The sequence below is a fragment of the Sorex fumeus genome, unplaced genomic scaffold, assembly GCF_029834395.1.
Source record: "Sorex fumeus unplaced genomic scaffold, SorFum_2.1 ptg000006l, whole genome shotgun sequence".
In the NCBI taxonomy this organism is placed as follows: domain Eukaryota; kingdom Metazoa; phylum Chordata; class Mammalia; order Eulipotyphla; family Soricidae; genus Sorex; species Sorex fumeus.
This window is the reverse complement of record NW_026606063.1, coordinates 58,086,683-58,108,940: the sequence shown is the minus strand read 5'-3', so window position 1 is coordinate 58,108,940 and position 22,258 is coordinate 58,086,683. Positions and strand designations below refer to the sequence as shown.

The window sequence follows — 22,258 nt, the reverse complement described above, 5'->3', positions numbered from 1 at the left end:
TTGCTGCCTATTAATAATTCATGTCTGTCAGTTTCCCTGCAAGGACAGTCCCCCCACAATTCCTTCTTTATCTGTATCTGCATGTCATTTCTCTTTCATGGAAGGTTTAGGAGACCTTATCACTGAAAGTGATAGTGACAGAATGTGATGAAAAACTATCAGATTTGAGAAGGCAAAAGAGAGTACCCGTTAGCCTGAACAGAGATCAATAAATATTACATAACACAAAGAATGGGGAGGGGTGAAGACTGAAGGAAAATTAAGGTTCTCACTTTAAAACCCCATTCTCCTCATTGGACAGCTCAAGTACACAGAACACCATTAGTAAAGAGATAACAGATCTAAATAAGGAATTGAAAGAACTGGAATCAATAAACATGTACAGAACCCTCTGTCACCAGAAAGCCAAATACAGTCTCCAATGTACATAGAACAGTGTCCAGGATAGGTCACATATGTGTCCAGAAAGTCACAAATAAAAATCATACCAAGTACTATTTCAGACCACAACGTCATAAAGGTAAAAATTAACAATGGAGAGACACACAAAAGAATCTCAGAATGGAGCAGCTTGTTGCAGAGATGCCACCGTACTTTGCAATAGGTATATTTCACAGGGCTAGTCCAGATGGGAGCAGGTGCTGTCCCTCTGCCTGCTCCCTAGGAATCCTGGAGGCTGCCACCTTCCAGGACTCAATGAGAAGCCCAGGTACACAAGAGCAGTAATGGCAAACACCAGGCCTCACGGAATAGGGGATGTGATGTTCCCTCTCATCTCTCTGCCCTGATGGGACCCTGAGATGAAGCACACAAACTGCCTCTAGCTACTATTTAACCTCGTCAATGGCCATGATCCAGAGACACACAAAAGAATCTCGTAACCAAGCAGCTCACTGCAGAGATCTCTGCAGACCCTAATTATCAAAAATTTTAATATTCCAGGAGTGCAAAGCTGCATGACATTTTATGCTATTCATAACAAGCAATATAAAATAAATCATCTAGCATTGCCTTTTTGGCAGGTTTGAGTGGTGGCAGGAAAATTCCAAATAATAATGGTGGGACTGGTGTCAAAATATTGAATGTAATTGAAGTAGAGAGAGAGTATTGTGGAAATTGTCTGTCACGCAGACAGGGGAAAATGTCTCACAGGCAGAGAAGCATTGTCTGGTCAACAAACACTAACAAAGGGAGCTTAGAATTTCATTTTTCAGTTCCTGGCCTGCTCACAAAATATTCAAATAAGCCAGTCACATTCTTCTGGGGGACTTGGGTCACATAACATTCTTGACTTGACAGAACCTGCCTCCCAGTCTATGCTGTTTACTGTTTTCAAGTACAAAATCCATGTTGCCAGTATGGTGTGAGTACACTTTCTTAACTGTGAAGAGTTAACAACTGTCAATCGCACTGGTCATATACCATCCTTATAGTCATATTACTTCCTTTACAACTCTAAGTTTGTCCAACAAAGCCTAGAAAATAAATATGTATCAGAAAGCACAATACCCTGGGGACTAGGACAAAATGTAATTTTTTTAAAAGAAGAGTACTAATTTTATCTCCATAAAAAATTAACTACATAGTAAATTTAGAAGGTATGAAGTCACTCCTTCCTTTCAAGACCTAAGAGTTGTGCAAAAGAGACTGTGGATGTGAAAAGAAATTATTCTGTGATCATTGTGCATATTGTCCAGATGGTTCTCAAACAAGCAGTCTCAGCCAAGACTAGATTGCTAACAAACCCTCAAGGGAAAAGTCTCTGAAGAAACCCAAAGAGGCCATAGTAATATAGCAACATTTACTCCTTGAGTGTAAAAACTGTTGCACATGTAAAAAAAATTGTACACATAAAAAATTGTACAGTTCAATCAGGTAATCTAGGTTGCTCCCCAGGGAGCCACTTGGGGGCATCAGATGAATTCAAAGGAATATAAGCTAATTTTTCTATGAAACTATGATACCAATTGATGTATTATACTAAAATTAGCAAATAGTATTTTAAAGGACATGAGAAAATAGTGATTTTTAGACCATGCATCACAAATCAGCATAGTCTTTGAAATATTATAAAAATGAGACATAGCCAAACTCTCAGGGTTCTTGGGACACCTTCATATGGATTTTATTAGCTTCCACACTTCAGGAGATATGTATGTTTTGATTTTCATGTTTGTTCAGGATGGGTGAAAGTGTTTCCATACTCAAAACCTATTGTCCTCACACACAAAAATGGTTGATTTAGTTTTTCCAAACTGAGACATCTCAACTAATATATGAAATGGCCAAGACAAACACTTTACCAGAATCCTTAGAACTAAAAGAGGCATTAGCCTTTGCTCAAAAGTCATGTTATTCCTGACAGTCACAATATTCTGGAAAGGATGAAAGAACCAATAAATTATAAAAATTTCAGAAACTCCTTAGTGCTCTAGACAAAGGTCCACATAGAATTCTTTGTGATATGGTTTACTTAGAGATAATTATCCTCCCAAGGCAAAATACTCCAAGGAACTCATGAACCCTATCACCAACAGTTTATGAGCATCTTCCTATATCTTCTTATGGCCTCATTCTCATCTTTTCTGTGAGGTTTTGAAATCAGAAAAGACATCAGAAAAACAAACGATTCTTGAACCTCATTTTATAGGAATTTATAATGTAGTTAATAAAAAATACAGAAAAGAAACTCTAGAAAACTAATCCTAAGCATGCACTTGACAATTAGAGAAGAAATTAAGAATGGACACTATTGGAACTTTACTATGAAAAGGGAGTTCAAACTGAATATTCTCCAAGATAATCTATACAGGCAACTGATCTTCAGAAGCCAAGGACAGGGAGGAAAGAAACTAAAGAGAGTGGGCAGAAGATGAGGAAGGCAGGAGGTAACATGAGCAGTAGGCAGGGGGCATGGGGCATGGGCACATCAGTGGGTAGGTGTGCTGTATCTATCTGAGCCACAGAACCAATAAAACTGAAAACACTGCATCCAGACTACAACAACCAAAATTAAAAATAAAGGAGGCAGGCAGGGGTGGAGGGATGTTGACACTGGTGCTGGGATTGGTGTTGGAACCTTGCATGCTTGAAACATGTCATATTCTGAAGATGTTGCTTTAACTCTAAAACAAGGAAGGTCTAATTCTAATGAGGCTCTCAGTCTCAAGTCTCTCTCCTCTTCATCCACACTATCAAACCCAACACTATCCTTGACAGAACAGAGAAACAAAGCACAGCGCTGTTAGAAATGATAACCCTCACCAAGAAGAAATTAAACATATGAAGTTCTCGATCTAGATTCAATTCTATATTTTAAAACCTCAAATCTGAAAAGAACTTGCCCACATTCTTTTTTTTTCTGGGTCAAGCCTGGCGATGCTCAAGGGTTACTCCTGGCTCTGCACTGGGAAGTCCTCCTGGTGGTGCTCGGGAGACCAAATGGGATGCCGGGGAACAAATCTTAGTCATTCGTGTGCAAGGCAAGCACTGTACCCACTCTACTATCTCTCCAACTGCATTCATCACTAGTTTGGGATATTACTGTATTAGTGTATGTTGTCACTTGAACTTTACCACTGACTTTTCTCAACTTCACTAAATCCCATGTGATTTCAGCTCAAATTCTGAGGGGTGAAAAGGGAGTAGTTTCCACTAATAACATACCAACATGCATTACAGTTCCACAGTTTCTAATTAGTAGGGTTAGTTTACTAATTTTTATAAAGGAAAAAAATTGGTAGGGCCCTCATTTATCTTTACCCACAGGATTTTCCTCAAGGATGAATTATCTACTAGCAATTTGGGCACATCTGTGACTAAAGGACTTCCCATATTTACAGGCCACTTAGTGTTTCTCTTTTGTATATATTCTTGATATTTAATAAGGGAAATTTTACTGAAACCTCATGTCATAATTGAAATTTCTCTCCACTGTGAGTCACCTAGTATTTTTCAGAACAAATGTGACTAAAAGCTGTGCCAACTCATGACATTGATAACGCTTTACCACAGTAAACACAAATGATTAATTATTGTGGCCTCTAAGTAAAGTCTTTCCAAATTCACTACATTCCCTTGTTTCTCACTAAGATGAATTCATGGTATTTGAAAAGGGAAGTATTAGTGAAAATCACTCTCCTTCATAATGAAACACTTCTATTTAGTATACACCATCAGGTGTTCAACAAGATGTGACCTCATTTTACAGATCAGTACTTATGACCTTAGAGGTCTTATTTACTTATCTGAGAATTTCAAGTTATCTAAATTCCAAATAAAAAATTTCTCTTATATTTTATGTATTCATAATGATTTTTTTCCAGCGTGACTTTTTTGATGCTTAAAAAAGGATGCAGTGTAAGCAAAGCCTTTCCCACATTCATTACATTTGTAGGGTTTCTCTCCAGTATGAAATCAATAATGTTGAGTGAGTGATGAGCTCTGGCTGAAGGCTCTGCCACATTTATTACACTGGTAGGGTTTCTCTCCAGTATGAAATCTGTAATGTACAATGAGAGATGAGCTCTGGCTGAAGGCTCTCCCACACTCCTTGCACTTGTAAGGTTTTTCTCCAGTATGAGTCCTCTGGTGTTTGATAAGGGAGGAAGTGTGACTAAAGGCTCTCCCACACTCGTTACATTTGTAAGGCTTCTCTCCTGTATGAAATCGATAATGGAGAACAAGCGATGAGCTCTGGCTGAAGGTCCTCCCACATTCACTGCATTCATAGGGTTTTTCTCCTGTATGAATTCGCTGATGCTTAATAAGTGAGGAAATCTGATGAAAAGCTCTTCCACATTCCTTGCATTCGTAGGGTTTTTCTCCAGTATGAGTCCTCCAGTGTTTGATAAGGGAGGAAGTATGACCAAAGGCTCTCCCACACTCATTACATTTGTAAGGTTTCTCTCCCGTATAAAATCGATAATGGAGAACAAGAGATGAGCTCTGGCTGAAGGCTCTGCCACACTCACTGAATTCATAGGGCTTTTCTCCAGTGTGAGTTCTCTGATGTTTAATAAGGGATGAAATATCACCAAAGGCTCTTCCACATTCACTACATTCATAAGGCTTTTCTCCACTGTGATGTCTATGATGGTGCCTAAGTTCTGACTGGAAATGGAAGAACTTCTCACATTTGTTACATTGATAATATTTCTTCCCTGGATGGTTTCTCTGAGAGGTATTTCTCCCTGTTGTCTGAGTGATCTCTGTCACTTTTACAGAATCCTTCTCCTGTGGAAATAAAAGGCTGGTTAGTAAATCAAACCTTGTCCTAAATTTAGTTCACTCATGACCTCTCCTGTGTGGTCATTGGAATTTTCTTTCAGGGGTCTTTTCAGTTTGTTTCAATTGCATCTCCACCTGACCATCACACTAAAGGAAGTTTCAGTTGTGAGAGCCAGAGCTCATCTATAAAGTGCTTTTTCCACTGATGTTATCTACAATTCTTCCTTAGAAAGTCCCTGACTTCTCTGTAATTTCTTGGCTCTAGGCATTCTTTCATGATCTGGAAAAAACAAAATATATTCCAGGATAACTTGTTTTAGGTGCTAAGAGAAAGCATATTTAATTATCTTATAAATATTAGATAACTTATTTAAGATAAAATTATATCTAAAAGAAGTGTACAGTTTCCTTTAAGTCGGCATGTGTCTTAGGAAGCTTTGGAGGCAAAAGAGAAAAAAGGTAACTGGAAATTGGTATAACCTTAGAGAACTTTGTTTGCATTCCAGGACCCAAGATAAGTTCAAAGTTTTAAAGGAGAGAGGAGAAGAGAAAGTGACCTCTACAAAATCTTTATTATATTAATCTCTGTTATATACATATAATATATGTAAAGCACTATATATGATTGTGATTGAAAGAATAACTCCAGTATATTTTCTAATAGAGGCCTCCACAGCAATTTCCAGGCACCACCAGGACTACACCAAGTGCTCAGGAAGTGAGACATACAGTGTCAAGGAACGAACTTGGGGCCTTTAGCATGCAACGTATGTGCCCCACATGTCTGAACTATCTTCCTCAACCCAGCAAAGTAATTCTCCCAAAAAAATCATCATTGACAGAATGCCAAGAACCTATATTTGTCTTTATATGTAATTAAGACCACAGACCTTAAAGTGTGATTATCTTAAATTGTTCAGGTATAATCACATGAGATCGTCCAATCATAGTACATTTTTGCCAAATTGAGAGATGTGGTGTTAAAAGTACTCAACCAATTCCAATCTAAAAAGGAAGAAGGACACCTGGATCCCAGGAATGTGGCAGTCTCAAGAAGAAAGGGGCATGTGCTAGCTTGCAGGGAACAAGGATGTAATCATCTTAGTGTTGTGCCAGGAATAGAGTCAAAAGGCATCAGAGTGCATGTTTTCCATGCTTCCATGCTTGAGGCCCTGAGTTGCATACCTAGTACCATGAGGAACCCTGAGCATTGTCAGGAGTAGCCTTGATGACCCTCAGCATCACTGAGGAGACCCATAGAGGTAGACACACACACACAAAAGCAGACACACAAAAGGAGCCTGGTGTTATACTACAAGGAATTGGGTCTTAAGTGAACAGGCAAAAATTCTCCAGGCACTTTTGAAAGGAATGAAATTCTGATGACATAGTGACTGTGAACTCATTTATAATTTTTAATCTATGAACTAAGGTAATAACTTTGTAAGGCATAAAGTCAGTTAAGTATGTAACCACTGTCTCATCAAGGGAGTTAAAGCAACAGTACAACAGGCAGAGCACTTGCCTAGCATTGGGCTGACCCAGATTAGATCCCTGGAATTCCATATGGTACCCTGAGCGGTAGGGCGTTTGTCTTGCACGCAGCCAACACGGCTGACCCGAGTTTGATTCCTCTGCCCCTCTCGGAGAGCCAGACAAGCTACTGAGAGTATCTCGCCCCCCATGGCAAAGCCTGGCAAGCTACCCGTGAAGTATTCTATATGCCAAACACAGTAACAACAGTCTCAAAATGGAGATGTTACTGGCCCTGCTCGAGAAAATTGATGAACAACAGGAGGACAGTGACCCTGAGCCTCACTAAGAGTGATCCCTAATGCTGGGTCATGAGTAAGCCCTGACTACAGTCTTGCAAGGCCCCCAAACCAAAACAATATGAAAAATTTGTCTCAACAATAGAGTGCTATACAATAATATAACTTCTCAAGAGGGAAATGACTACTGCTCTCTTTAGTGCTCCCAGAAGGTGAATTCTAAGTCAACAGGTCTTGTGTAATTCCTAGGTATGTGAATATTTAACAAGCTCCCTCAGAGATTCTGAAATACAGCCATGTTAGAAGACTTCTGTAGATAGAGCTTGATTATGAGACTGTCCCAGACATCAAACTATCACTCTTATTCTGGAAGGGAAAATATCAAGAAAGAACTATTACAGAGGTCACATCTTCCCTTTTGTCCTCTATAATAGGTTCCTATGATGAGTACCAACTGTTAGCATTTGGAAACTGTCTTCTAATCTTTAGTTCTGGCCTAAGGTTATGATTCTGCCTCAGAGATGGCCAGATTCATTAGCCTCTAATATGACTAGGCTACACATGCCCTTCCACAGAGTTCTGGGTCCAGAATTCTAGTCTAAGAGATAGGTTAAACTAATTATTCTCAAATCATCTAGAAATAAATAGTGTCCCAAAATTTTCATCAACAGTTGGAAAGGTACAATCCTTGTTCCTGGAACCATGTCTCTTGAGATTTAATTCATCAATTTTTTTAAGTAGTCTCACCTTCCTATTTCTAACACCATGTATGTCCTCATATGCAACCATTTAATTTCTGGCTACTCAACTGTGGTAGTTGATCCCTTCCTAACCCCCTTAACTAGAATGGCATAGGATTCCAAACCAACCAGGACTTTGGTGACCATATAGTGGAATCAAGAACCCAGAAGTGAACAGAAATGGGTACCAGGAAATGGTAATTCTAGATCCTCCCAAATGTAAAGTTTTTAGGGGGTACATGCCTTGTGGTTCTCAGGGAATTCTTGTGATAGGAAAGACCCTGAAGGTGCTTGGGGGTGCCATTTGTACTGTCAGAAATACAACTAAAATCAGCTGCATGCAAGGCAAGTGCTTTACCTCCTATATTATCTCTCTGTACCCCCAAATTTACATTTCTTTGCTAAAATATTGAAGATATTTATAAAAGCCTATGAATAACAATACTGGAGCTGAGAAATGTCAAGCCTGATACAGTCATAGGGAAGTCACCATGACCATGGGCTACTTCCCACCCACAGTTAATTTTTATGTCTAATGCTGTGGCTTCACCTCTGTTGGCACCAGTTGAGATATCTTCCTCCATCATGCAAGGCTCTTTCCCTTCCTCCAACTGGCTGATCACATATGGTTTTGACACTGAAAGCCCTGATGACAGAGAAAGAAGAGCATCATAACTCTGTACCTAAGAGTGAAGGCTTTGACCCTTGGTCTTGAGGATAGATAAATAAGATAAGTGTGGACAGCTTCCAAATAATAGGCAATTTGAAATGTTAGGAGCAGGATAATTTTATCTGGAGCAGAATCTTTCCTAGGAACAAGGAAATAAATATCAATGGGTCACAAAGAGATTAAGTGTCTTACTTCAAATCCTCAGAGGAAAAAAACTCAGCCAAGGAGCATACACACCCCAGATTTTAAATAGAAGGGAAATAGGCTGGTCTGATAGGAAGTTTATGGGCTTTGGAATTGCGCTTACCTAGAGAGGCCAGGTTCTTAAAGTTCTCCAGCATGACCTCCCTATACAGGTCCTTCTGAGTAGGGCCCAGCTGGCCCCACTCCCACCACATGAATTCCACAGCCACATCCTTGAATGTCATCAGATCCTGAAACACACATAAGATACTCCTGCATCTGAATGAGAATACTCATATCCTTAGGAAGACTTGTAGAGAGATGTCTCGCTAGATCCTTGGGGTGCTCATGAAGGGATTCCTCGTTTTCATGGCTATTGCAATGCCCACCTACGGACTGTATTGTAACATAGCTTAAGGTGCTTCTGATTACTTGGTATCCTACTCTACCCAGTGCCTACTTATGTCAACATGAAGATGCTTAGAAATATAGTGTGACATAAATATAAATATATAGTTAATATATACAAATATATATTTAATATAAATATATGTAAATTTATATAAATCACACCCACATAGGCATTCTATTAAATAGGGGATTAAAATGTAATGATTTTTCCATTAGTAAGAGGTTTTACTCTCAATTTAATTGCATTTAGTTAGAGCACATAAGAAGTGACCAATGAATATGATTTGCATTCTCAAATAGCATTCTAATAAAATATTTTAAAATTTGTGATGTGTGCTTTTATCAATTTTAACTAATGCTGAGTAAAAAACATATCTCCCATATCTGCCTGCCAGCAGACAGGACAGTAAATGTAAATAAATTGCTTATAAGTAAGTAATGTAATAATCAACTGTAATCAGTTATTGATATAGTGCATCAACAAGTCTTTTATTTTATTTTATTTTATTTTATTTTGCTTTGTAGGCCACATCCGGCTATGCACAGAGGCTACTCCTGGCTCTGCACTCAGGAATTACTCCTGGTGGTGCTTGGGGGACCATATGGGATGCTGGGAATCGAACCCGGGTCGGCTGCGTGCAAGGCAAATGCCCTACCCACTGTGCTATCTCTCCAGCTCCCCAACAAGTCTTTTAGAAGCCAAAGTCTAATTACTTTTCAAGCAAATCTAAGAATGAGATACTATATCCAGGGGAGATCGGTCACGACAAGGTAATACTATGCTACAGATCCCACCCAGCTTTATTTAGTCCCCCGCTATACTAACAGTTAGAAAGCCCCCCATTTTGACTTATATTGTACAGTAAGTAATCTATTTACTGTGAACTATGAAGCAGAGAAATGTCGTCAATATAAAGTCTTGTTTCCCACCCACCCCTTGAAAAATGTTCAAAATTCAAATCCATGTATGCATTAACGAGTCCATTAAATGAATCAAAGCAACAATTATGTTAATATAAGGCAATCCAAACTGATAAAATGAGGAAAACAGACTACTATAGTTCTAAACCATGAGTGACAGTTTGCATTGTCCTTTCAAGAGAGTTCTATCCAGGGAGCAGAAACAGAATCTGACTCCATTATCAAGCTCAATGGTCCTTACTGAGTCTGCCCAGTGTAATTTCAAAACTACAACAAACCCGGAGCTTCTGGGTTTCTCCCACACTTCTCCTTTCTGCAGAGGAGTTCACTGCAATCATAGTGTCCTTATTGTTTCACTGAATGTTGGATATATGTCTTCAGGAAATTCTTCCCTTTAGTTCATAGGTCTGTCTCCTGATGCAGAGGACAACATCCAGATCTAAACAGTAGACTGTCACACCACCCAGGATGTTGATCCTGATACTTGGATTGGATGGTACTTTTGGTATGCTTCTCTCTTGGGGAGAGATTTCATTTGCAGGATGGAGTGAAGATCATATCTTGAATAAGAGAGTGGTAGACTATTTTTTCATAATACTGCTGCTCCCTTTGAGCCACTTATTACATGAGCCTTGTAAATCCCACCTCACTGACATTAGACTTGGTCACATGGGTCACTTCTGACGAGTAATGAGTAAAAAAGACTGGCAAGTATCTCCTGATTCTGACAATGAACTTTGCACCTATTACAATAACAGCATATCCCAACAGATCAAAGTTGATTCTTTAGTCTGAATCTTCAAGCATAGAGTTTGACATGTAACATAACATGAAGAAGTAACACATCTTTGTTCCTGTGATGACTGGTATCTGGGGGCTGTTACTGCCACAGCAAAACCAAACTAAGCTCTCTAATATACCTCTAAGTGGTGTACATCATGGCAAAGAAGTTTCACTATTACTCTACTAATTTGGAGAGAATTCCTATTGATGAGGGTTCCCTTGCTGACTAGAAAATTAAATGTTTATCATTAAGCTAGAATTCTAATAATACACCATCTTGGATACTAGAAAACCAAGCAGGCTGGCTAACAGTGCCCTTGAGGTGGTTCTCCTTACACATCCAGGCTGCCATGCCAAACCAAAATCTACTGAATAACCATTATTCCCATCATTTGACCACAATCAAAACAAACAGGAACTAAGCGATGACCATTTGTCAGAGGACTCCAAAACCCGCAGGAGGCTGTTGAATTACTGAGTGGTTAAAATGCTGAAGTCGGATACCTGGCATTGAAAGCAGACGCTCACTAGCAAAGCAGAGCATGCTTTATTTCTCTGTCCCTCGCCTTCCCAGGTGTTTACGCATCTGTGCATCTGTTGCCATTCTTCAAAATAAAAAATGTTTTAAGATATATGAATTTGTATATAGAAATCCCGTGGGAAAATTCAGGATACATATTTTATTTAAAATAAATCAAAGTCATTTCAATTATTATTACTAACATGGTTATAAAAAACATTTTACAACTGGAAAAACCAAAGCTTATTTATACTTCTTAAGTGACTTATCCCAGGCACACAGCAGGAAGTAGAAAAATCTGTCTCCTCACTAGTCCAGAAAGGGAACATCTGGGATACTTTTTGTTTTATTTATTTTGGGGTTTTGTGGGGGGGGTTGGTGTGTTTTGTTTGGTTTTGATTTGGAGGCTACACTTAGCAGTGCTCAGGGCTTACTCAGGAATTACTCCTGGGGGTGCTTGGGGGACCATATGGGATGCTGGGGATTGAACCAGGGTTGGCCACATCCAGGACAAACACCTTACCCACTGAACTATCTCTCCAGCCCCCAGAAAGGGACCATGTGAAAGATAACTAGACGCAAGGGCTTTCATCACCTGTCCATACCATCTGAATCTCTTTCCCACTTTGTCCATCAGGCTTAATCAAACTCTCCTGAAGAAGATGATGTTCAACTTCCACACAAAAAGTTATCTGCGTGGCTCCATCTGCCATCACCTGAGAGCAGGGAACAAGTGGAAGGTAAGCAGGGACAGAGAAGTGAGCAGGTCTCTCTAAAGGAACAAACCACAAGGACCCAGGCAACTTTGCACCCTGTCCATGGTTTCCTGTGCTAGAAGACAGCCTGCACGGCACTGTACCCCAAAGGGTACCCAACAACAGAGCCAATGGCTGCTTTCTGTCTGCAAGGAGCCAAGATTCACCTCTCCTGGAGACGTCTAGAAAAGTCACTAAGACCCCTCACCCAACACCATGAGATTGCCTGTCCTCTAATAAACATTCTTCACCTTGCCGCCACCTCTCTCCATGGAGTAAGGGATAGACCACAAACCCCAGCAATTATCCCATGCTGGTCACAACCTTGCCTAGCTTTTGCAGAGACCCTCACCTCTGCGAGTGTGACACTACTCCAAGGTCAGGGCTTTCTCACCTGACTTGGGACATCCCAGTAGAGAAATAAACCAAAAGCTGAGCAGGCAGATGTCCTAGATAAGGCATAAGGAATTCAACCTCTACCGTGATGAGTTCCACTTCCTGCCAAACAGGAAGAGAGGGGCAAAATCCTCCGACAATCAGACAAACTTCAGAGATGAAGAGGCAAAGACATCGACAGTTCATCCACTTGTAGAAAACCCAGCACATCATAACTCACCTGGGGCCTGGCCTTCAGGAAGAAGCGGGTGCTTCTCTGTCCTGGGCCTCTCTCTGGAGGAAGAGCAGGACTCAGGCAAGGAAAAACTAGGAAAGTGGAAGAAGTGGTCAGAAAGGACACCCCATATGGATGTTATGCCTCCCATCCCAGTTCCCCGACTTGGAGATTCCTCCAGAGACCTTCAAATTTCACCTCCATGAATCAGGGTCAGTGTTGGATCACAGTTTGCTGGGGGCCACAGCCAGCCTGCTTGCACCAGAGGACACGTGCCCTCCCCTGCACCTCTGTAGTCTATGTCACAGTAGAATGCAGGGAGCTGAAATGGTCAAGAGGCCACTTCACTGGATAGTTCTTCTCTGGGCTCCCAATAGGCAGGTTTCTGGAAATATAAACATGGAAGGCCTTCAAGGAAGTTTAAACCTAGCCTAAGACAATTTAACAATAGCAAACCAAGCCCACAGCAGGCTATGGGATGCCGTGGGCCTTTATGGGGGGAAGGTGATTCCGCCCAAGGCAGCTCAGATGCCAGCTCTTTCTGAGACATTGCTCTCCTGCTCCTACCCACTTTGGGTCTCTGCCACATAGTAAGAGTCACCTAGTATAAAATTTTGCATCATACAGCTGAAACCTCACCAAAAAGTAGGCCCTGAAAACAGGCAGGCTTGAGGCATGGTCAGGAAAATGGAGACAAGGGTGGAGGGAAGGTGATGGTGGTGGTGGGATTGGGGTTGGAAAAATGAGTGCTTGTAACAAATGCATCATGAATGACTTTCTAAACTTATGGAGTTTAAATAAAGTGAGAAAAAAATTGAACCCAAATCACACAAGAGAAGTGATTATGGTTACGACCATAGAGGCTAGCAGCGGGCAGGTGGTACAGAATAACACAATTCAGCGCCACAGAAATTCAAGGCACCCAGTGCCCCACGCCTGCCTGAGGATCTCATCAGACAGAATCTGCTTTGATATTTTTCTATATAAGCCAGTGACACAGACAAAGGTGGAGGGGAGAGAGGGGGCAGGGGCCCCAGAGAGTTAGCCCTGTTCTGGCCAATTTGGGGACCTTTAACGTGTGCACTGAACAAGAGAATGCCAATTAATATGTCCTTTTCATGAAGAACGGGAGTTTCTAAACTAAGACCTCAATGGCCTAAGTCCTGGGTCACCTGGAGGCATATCCTCCGTATGCACAGTGGGGACAGCAGTTACACAGCCAGGTGAGAGCTGCAGGATCTTATCATCACTTACTGGAGTGACAAAGCACATGGGTCTACTGACACTGAGCTCGGACCAGGCTTGGACTCAGGCTTGAGGCCAGGATTGTTCCCGGTCTCAGGGTGCTGCGGTGTCACGCCCCAGGGCCGTGGAGTCTGGGGGGCGGGCATCCTGGATTCTCCCTAGGGTCCTTCCTAGGGTCCTCCTACTGGGCTTCTGCCCTTCTGCACCTTGAGATTCAAACCTGGTGCTATGGCATCCATGGCTGCGGCCAAACAGCGACGTCCTCGTCTCGCCAGGTCCTGTCACTTTCCTTTCGCCCTCCGGAGAGTCCAGGGACCAGCGTGCAAGGGGGGCGGCCCGGGCATTCCCACTCGCGGGGGCGGGGGGGGGGGCGCGCAGCGAACCCGCAGGAGGGAGCACGGGCCGGCGCTGCAACCTGCAGTCCCTTCCAAGTCCCACAGCCCTTTGCGCGCGGGCACAGGAGGGACCCTCCCGATTCTGCACCGGCTCCAGGGCTCTGAACTCCGCTTAAGAGTCAAGCCCAGTAAGAGCCGACGCCCACCTCCTCGCTAGAGCCCGCCGGGCCTGCTCACAGGGGCCGCGGCGCGAGTCAGGGCAGCTGGAAGGGCGGCGCCTGCGCCCTGCGGTGCTGGGACCAGTGCTAGGGAGCAGCGTGCGCGGAATCTGGGGGAAGGGGTGGGTTCCCTCTGCACACAGCCGGCACACTCCGACCCCGGGTCTGCCGACTGAGAGCAGCCTCCAAGCTGGGAGAGCGGCTGGATCCTCTAGCCCAGAGCTTTCCAGTATTAAGTACTGCGCATTTTCAGAACCAGCAGGTCCAACCCTGAACCTATCAAATAAGGACATCTGGGAGTCTCTCCAGAACGTGTGCTTCTCGTAGACGCCCAGGACACTGTGAACTTGTTGCTGGCTACTCACTGCCTTGCCCCCCAACTCCAGTCTTATGTTTTGGGTTTGGTTTGGGTCCGGGAAGATTAGCTGTAAGCGAGATTTAGATGAGATGAAACCCAGGTGTGCTGTATGCACGGCAGGCATCTAACTTGCTGTACAATCTTTCCAGTCCTCTGACAGTTTTTTAAAACACAGTTGACTAGTGCTTTTGTAAGCAGAACTGAAGCACAGAACTATTTGCCTTCTGTGCAGTCTGACAGAAAGAGCCCCTAGAGCTCCAGCAGCCACATCTTCCTATTTCAGCTGGTAAGGAGCCCCGTAGGGAAGCAGCAATGTGTTCACAATCTGATGAGGGCTCTGTTGTATTCTAAACAGAAAGAATCTTCTCACTGTTTCTGAGTTTCTTAACACCCATTTGCCCTTCCTAATGTGAAAAGACAAAATTCTGTTAAATCTTTCTAGTAAAGTGGCAGCTTAGCTATTTTCAACAGGTTTCCTTAATTGAAAAGGTTGAAAATTATAAAACATTATTTATAACACAATGGTTATTAGTCACAAAGTGAGAGCTTTGCCTTTAAAAAAAATAATAGAGTAGCAAACCTGGCTTTTACCCCCTTAATCTTGGAGAACTTCAGCTTCCACTTTGACAGGTACCTGAGGTAGTAGAAACAAAGTTGACCTGCCCTGGGGTTGGGAATATAAAACAAAATCCATCTAAGAGCCCCCACATCTCAATTCTCAACATGCCCAAATAAAAAAGTCAACACAGAAAGGGGAAAAACTGTCTTGCACGTCACACTTTTAATCAAGTCGAAACCTAGGAAAGTCTTAGCCCAACACAAAGTGGGCCTCAATGTGGTTCTACACTTCTATGATTACCTCAAAAGCTTATCCACCACCCACTGTCTTATTACTAACTCATTACACTTTTACCCTACAGCTAATACCTTCACAGGTGCCATTTTTTTTTATCTTTAGCTCTTTTCTTTGGAGCCATAGCACAGTGGGTAGGCATTTGCCTTGCATGCAGCCGACTCAGCCGACCTGGGTTCAATTCCTCCGCCGCTCCTGGAGAGCCCGGCAAGCTACCGAGAGTATCTCGCCTGCACAGCAAAGCTTGGCACTACCCGTGACGTACTCAATATGCCAAACACAGTAACAAGTCTCACAATGGAGATGTTACTGGGCCCGCTCGAGCAAATCGATAAACAACAAGAGGACAGTGCTACAGTGCTTTTCTTTGTTTAATGTAATTTTATTTTTATAAAGTGGTTCACAATATTTGATTACATTTAATAGTTGAACACCAATCCCACCATCATTTCACCTTCCCACCACTATATTTTGGATGTTTCCAACCCCAACCCCAACCCCTGTCCCAAAGCAGGACCGAAATAGTTTTGTATTGTTTGTTATGAATAAACCACTGAAAATGCTCCAAAAAACTTTCCTTAGAGGAGACTGTGTGAAGATTGTTGTATTTCACCCAGGGACCTTTAAGTCCTTCTATAAGATGTTACTATATGTTGTTAAGGGTTGAACCTTGGGTGCTTACACACACACATATATAAAAATACATTTCCCTTTAAGGTTGGTTGCCTTCTACTTTAAACCCATCAAATGTGGTGAGCTACTTTTAGAGTATAACTGGTGTGAGGTATGAGATATTACATTCGCAGTTGCATGATACAGGGATAGGCCTATTCATGAGTGAGGCTCTGCCCGAGCATGGAGAAAGCAGCCATGAACATGTCAGCGTTGAGTTCTGGAGGTTTTGGGCTACTGTGGCTGGGTCTCTTGGGGCAGGGAATGGCCTCACCTGACCTCCTCTAGGTTGCCCTAATGAAACAGCCTGGTGTTCTATAAAACAGCCATGTTTCTGGCAGCATGGCTATGGCACTGTCGTTTTATGCTCTCTTCAGAGAGAAAAGGACAATGAGTCTCTGGATTGTGACCATTGATGAGATTATCTGGCACCAGCCAAAGGTGGCTTTTGGGTGTGACTGCAGAGTTGCCAAAAACGTGGGGGTACACATGGGCGGAGGTCACCTGGAGTTTTCATTTTATTGAGGGTGATGAGTTCATTTTATTGAGGGTGGTTTTTTTGGGGGGGTGCATACCAGAAGTTCTCAGAGCTTTCCACTGCTAGCTTTAATCAGGGATCATTCCTACATGTCTCAGAGGGAACTTATGAGGTGTCAGGGATCAAACCCAAATCAGCTGTGTGCAAGGCAAATACCCTACACTGTGCTATCGCCTCACCCGCCCCCCTCCGGGGTGCCCCGAATGAAACAGCCTGGCGTAAGGTCCAGCACCATGGCTATGGCGAGTCATTTTATGCTCTCTTCCGAGGGAAGGTCAATGAGTCTCTCTTTAGCTCATTTCTTTCTTAAGAAAGTAATTCCTCTTCAAGTGTACCAGTCACAGAAATCATTTTCAACTTTTTGGGACATGTAACTGTGACTCTGTTGTATCCCCTTGTTGGAAACTAGGATAGAGATAAAGGAGCTCAGGATGTGGAGTTTATGGGACCTTTCAACCCAGAATGCTGGCACTAAGACTGAATGCTGCCCAGGTACGGGGCCTGTGACTGCTCTACCTTCACTTTCTCTCCTTCGCTTTCTCTCCAGGAAGAATCTCCCCTAGATAAAGCCCATTACAAAGTTATTTATCTCAAGAAACTAAAGTCCTTGTATATGTAAAAGTTTTGACCAGATAGATTAAGATAGTTTGGCACTGACGAAAGACTTTCCGAGTTCTGGTTCTAAGCAATAAATATTGTACGTGGAGTACTGTCAAGGCTCTTAATCTATGGGGCTGTTAGCCCTTATCCCATGCTTTTTCTCTTATTTCTGTCTCGTTTCTTGATTCTCTTCGTGCCCCTGCTTTAGGCCTGTTCATCCCATGCTCGGGCAGTCCCCAGCACCACCCACTCCCCATGTCCTGGGTGTATTCTATAAAACACACTAATGTCTTAGTTGTTTTTTTCCATTAGACATTAAAACTCTTTGGTAACATTAACTTGCCTCTTTTATATTTGTAAACAATGTTTTGCTCATGATAGGCAATTAGGGTTGAGTGGAAGTGCAGACTTGGCTCATGACAGGCAATTAGGGTTGGGTGGAAGTGCAGACTTGTTCCTGCGGTACAATTTTGTCATATTCTTGGTATCATATCTAGCTTTCCCTGAAGATCTAGCTTATTGGTGCTTTGATTCAGCTGCACTATAGAATCACCTACAAGATCTTCAGACTGTGTCGCAAGCATCAATTCAATCAAAAGCATTTCAGGTGGTTCTGTCGGTCGGCCAAGATTGACAGACCTTGTGATGCCACCAGCCCAGGCACTGCTGGTTGGTAGTACACAGGAGGGCTGACTGGAGCACACTCAAACTGCCGCGAGGCGGGCGGGTGACTAGTTAAAACACACGTCCTGGATTCTTCTTCCAGTGCAAATTTCTTTTTTTTTTTTTTAACCCGGCGTGGGTTAAAATAATAAAATAATATAAATAATAATAATAAATATTATTATTTATTATTATAAAAATAATAAATATAAATAAATAATAAAATAAAATAATAAATCCAGTAATAAATGGATCTCATTCCCCTAGCCCTGATTATGCAGAGTCGAGAAGGATATGGAAGGAGAAGCTGATAAAACACCAAGGCAGACATGGGCTGCCAAAACGCAGAAAAACAAAAATGATTGTCTGTACTTTTAATGCTCGTACGCTGGCATCTGCTGCATCCATTGAAGACCTTATGGTACAAGCACGAAAGATCAAGTACGACATCATTGGTCTGACCGAAACGAGAAGACATCAATCCCATCATGCTGTTTTCGACACTGGAGAAGAACTGTTCCTTGGAACATGTGATAAAAGAGGCGTCGGTGGTGTCGGTATCCTTGTCAACACAAACTTAGTCACAAGCATTGATTCATTTGAATGCCTAACAACCCGAATCGGACGATTACACTTGAATAAATGTGGCTCACTACCGGCAGTTTCTATCTTTGTTGTCTACGCACCAACATCCAGTTATGGTGAAAAAGAAACTGAGAAATTCTACATGGAGCTGGAGAAATTTTATAAAGAAGATCACACCTTCTACAAGATCATTGTTGGTGATTTTAATGCCAAGATAGGACCAAGAAGATCAGTCGATGAACTCCACATCGGAACCCATGGCCTGGAATGGAACGAACAAGGTGACAGACTGTCTGAGTTCATCATGTCAACCAAAACCTTCCATGGTAACTCACAATTCCAAAAGGCTGAATCTAAACGTTGGACATGGGAGTCTCCCGATGGACGGTTCCACAATGAAATAGACCACATCATATTCAATCGGCGGTTTTGCCTAACCGATGTTGCTGTTGTCCCAAAATTCCAAACGGGATCAGACCACCGTCTTCTTCGTGCAAAATTCTACCTCACAGAACGAGGAGAAAAGAATGCAAGGTTTAAGAAGAAGACTCCCAGAACAACCACCAACTGGGAACTCTTTGGCTCTGTTGCAGCAACATGGGAAGATGCCGTCATTGACAACATTGATGAGGAATACGATCGAATGATTCAGCACCTCCATGATTGTGCAAGGAATGCCAAGAGAGAGATAACCACAAAAAACCGTCTTTCTTCGAACACTCTTGAACTTATTCGCCAACGTGGCGTGGCACGTGCCTCAGGCAACCACAAGCAAACGTCCGAACTGGCAAAACAGTGCAGAAAAGCCATCAAGGATGACCTCAAAAACAGGAGAGCAGCAGTACTGGTAGATGCAGCAGAAGCTGGGAAAAACATTCGTAATGCCCGCCTGTCCTTCACCAACTACAAAACCAAGATGACTGCCCTCCGACATCATGATGGATCTATCACATCTTCCAGAAGGGCAATGGAGAAGATTATTCATGAATTCTACTCAGATCTCTTTAATAGCCACATCCACTTGCCCACATACCACATACCACATGATGGATATGTCGTTCCCAATGTTCTCCCTTCCGAAATCCAACATGCCATCTCGTCGGTAAAGAAACAAAAAGCACCTGGCCCAGACAAGATCAGACCTGAACACCTGAAGAACTTACCATCAGTACTCATCAATACATTAGCTCGACTCTTCACACGCTACCTGTCTGAATGCAAGGTTCCATCCCAATGGAAAACCAGCAAGACTGTACTACTATACAAGAAAGGAGACATCCACGACATTGGCAACTATCGCCCAATCTGCCTATTGTCTGTCATCTACAAACTATTCACTCGAGTCATCCTGAATAGGATTAGCAGAACACTAGATGAAGGACAACCATGTGAACAAGCTGGATTCCGAAAAGGATTCAGTACCATCGACCATATCCACACAATAACCAAGCTCATTGAGGTATCTCGGGAGTTCAAGATGCCGCTCTGTCTAACATTCATTGATTTAAAGAAGGCCTTTGATTCTGTTGAGACGGAAGCGGTCATGGAAGCCCTAGCCAATCAGGGCGTACAAACTCAATACATCAGGATCCTTCGTGAGCTCTATTGCGGATTCACTACCAAGATCTCACCATTCTACAAAGAAGTAATCATCCATATCAAGAGAGGGGTTCGGCAGGGTGATACCATTTCACCAAAACTCTTCAGTGCCACCCTCGAGAACATCATGCGACAACTAGAATGGGAAAACATGGGAGTGAAGATAGATGGTCGGCAACTACACCACCTCCGCTTTGCTGATGACATAGTTCTAATAACACCAAACATCAGCCAAGCAGCACAAATGCTTGCGGACTTTGACCGTGAGTGTGGAAAGGTTGGACTACAGCTGAATCTTACGAAGACAATGTTTATGAGAAACAGCCTTGTTCCTGACGCTCCATTCGCTTTCAACGGAACCACCATCTCCGAATGCAACAGTTATATATACTTAGGTCGAGAAATCAACATGATGAATGACCTGGCACCTGAGTTACGCAGGAGGAAGAGAGCGGCTTGGAATGCCTTCAAGAGCATTGAAGAAATAACTAAAAGGACAAAGAACCTCCAACTACGAGCACATCTCTTTGATTCCACTATTCTTCCTGCATTAACATATGCCTCAGAGACCTGGACCCTACGAAAACAGGATGAGAACACTATTCGGGTCTCTCAAAGAGGAATCGAAAGAACTATGCTTGGAATATCACGATTCACTCAAATGAGAGATAGAATCCGGAGTTCTGATCTTCGTCAACGCTCAAGAATCAGAGACGCTGTCTCATTTGCCAAGACATCAAAAATCAGATGGGCTGGACATGTAATGAGGTTTACAGACAACCGCTGGACTAGAGCCATTACTGATTGGATTCCACGAGACATCAAAAGATCACGTGGACGCCCACCTATAAGATGGTCAGACTTCTTCGTCAAGACCCTAAATGATCGGTTTGAGGCTCTACATGTTCCTAAAACGAACAGATACCATTGGGCTACGCTAGCACGCAACCGTGAGGAATGGAGACGTTACTGGCACCCGCTCGAATAAATCGATGAATAACGGGGATTAAGTGATTAAGTGATTAAGTGATTAACCCGGCGTGCTCAGGGATCACTCTTGGACAGGCTGGGGGTGGTGGTGGGTGGAACCGTGTGGAGTGCTGGGGTTCGAACCCGGGCTGGGCGCGTACTAGACAAGGATCTTACTTTGTCTAGTATTCGTTTGTACTATCGGCCCACCGCAAATCCTTCTTTCAGCACTGACACAACCAGACTCTGCGTCTCTCCCGCACAAATATCAGAACCCACCAACATGAAGCGTCTGAAAACAAGTCCCTGTCGGGCTCTAAAACACCGTGTGTATCTCTCGCGCTTACCCAGGGGAGAAACCAGGGTAGGATTTTCATCCTACGACCCTGGTACTGGACCAACAGTGACACCGCACCCAGGGAGTCCTTCCAGGCCGACCATAAGCCTCCCCGGCACACGCGATGATCCCTTCTCCCTACTAACGGGAGCACCCTCCGCGTCCCAAAGAGCTCAGCACCGCAAGCCCTGGATTCCGACTCGGGCGCTGGCGCACCTTTTGCGTCATCCCTAGGCGCGCCGGCCGCTGTGACTTCTGGGAATTGTAGTCCGAGAGCAGGCCGGGTATTGATTGGGAGCGCGGACGTCGGAAGCCGTGCGCAGGCGCTTTGCCTCCCCAGCCTGGACAGGCGCCGGTCTTCCTGGGTCCCGAGCACCTTCTGCCGGAGGTGAGGGCTGCGGCTGTGTGTCTTGGCGGAGCCCAGTGAGCGCAGCCGCCTAGAGAAGGGGGACTCTGAGATCCGGGGGGGCGGGGCTGTGGGCGTCGTAACGGTGACGCGTGAGGAGCCACCGTGCAGGGACTGGGGAGTGAGTGTGGTGACGTCCTGGCCCGGAGAGATGGGGACGCAAAAGTTGTCCCCTCTACCCCCGCTCCGAGAATGCGTGTGTCCCCCCCGTGGGCTGTGGGCGCTGTGACCTGCCGGTGTGAACTCACTAGATGTCAACCCCCAACTTTCCTCCTCTCCCCGTGCC

General features: G+C 43.4%; 1 protein-coding gene across 1 annotated transcript; it reads right to left on the bottom strand.

Annotated features, from left to right (window-relative positions):
• Positions 1 to 4,416: 4,416 nt before the first annotated feature.
• On the bottom strand, positions 4,417 to 13,866 carry LOC130037324 (zinc finger protein 239-like). The gene is made up of 5 exons (XM_056129123.1): positions 13,767 to 13,866; positions 12,601 to 12,686; positions 12,465 to 12,482; positions 11,835 to 11,945; positions 4,417 to 5,235 (listed from the first exon to the last, which is right to left on the bottom strand). The coding sequence occupies exons 1-5, from the start codon at positions 13,864 to 13,866 to the stop codon at positions 4,417 to 4,419; spliced, it is 1,134 nt and encodes a 377-aa protein (XP_055985098.1).
• Positions 13,867 to 22,258: the final 8,392 nt, after the last annotated feature.

Bases quoted from the DNA above. Each gene is read 5' to 3' on its own strand.
- LOC130037324 (XM_056129123.1), bottom strand. From the start codon at position 13,866: ATGTGCTTTGTCACTCCAGTAAGTGATGATAAGATCCTGCAGCTCTCA. The intron at 12,687-13,766 runs GTGACCCAGGAC...CCACTTTCCTAG, and splicing joins TACGGAGGATATGCCTCCAG to TTTTTCCTTGCCTGAGTCCT. The intron at 5,236-11,834 runs GTATGGACAGGT...TTATTTCCACAG, and splicing joins GTGGGAAAGAGATTCAGATG to GAGAAGGATTCTGTAAAAGT.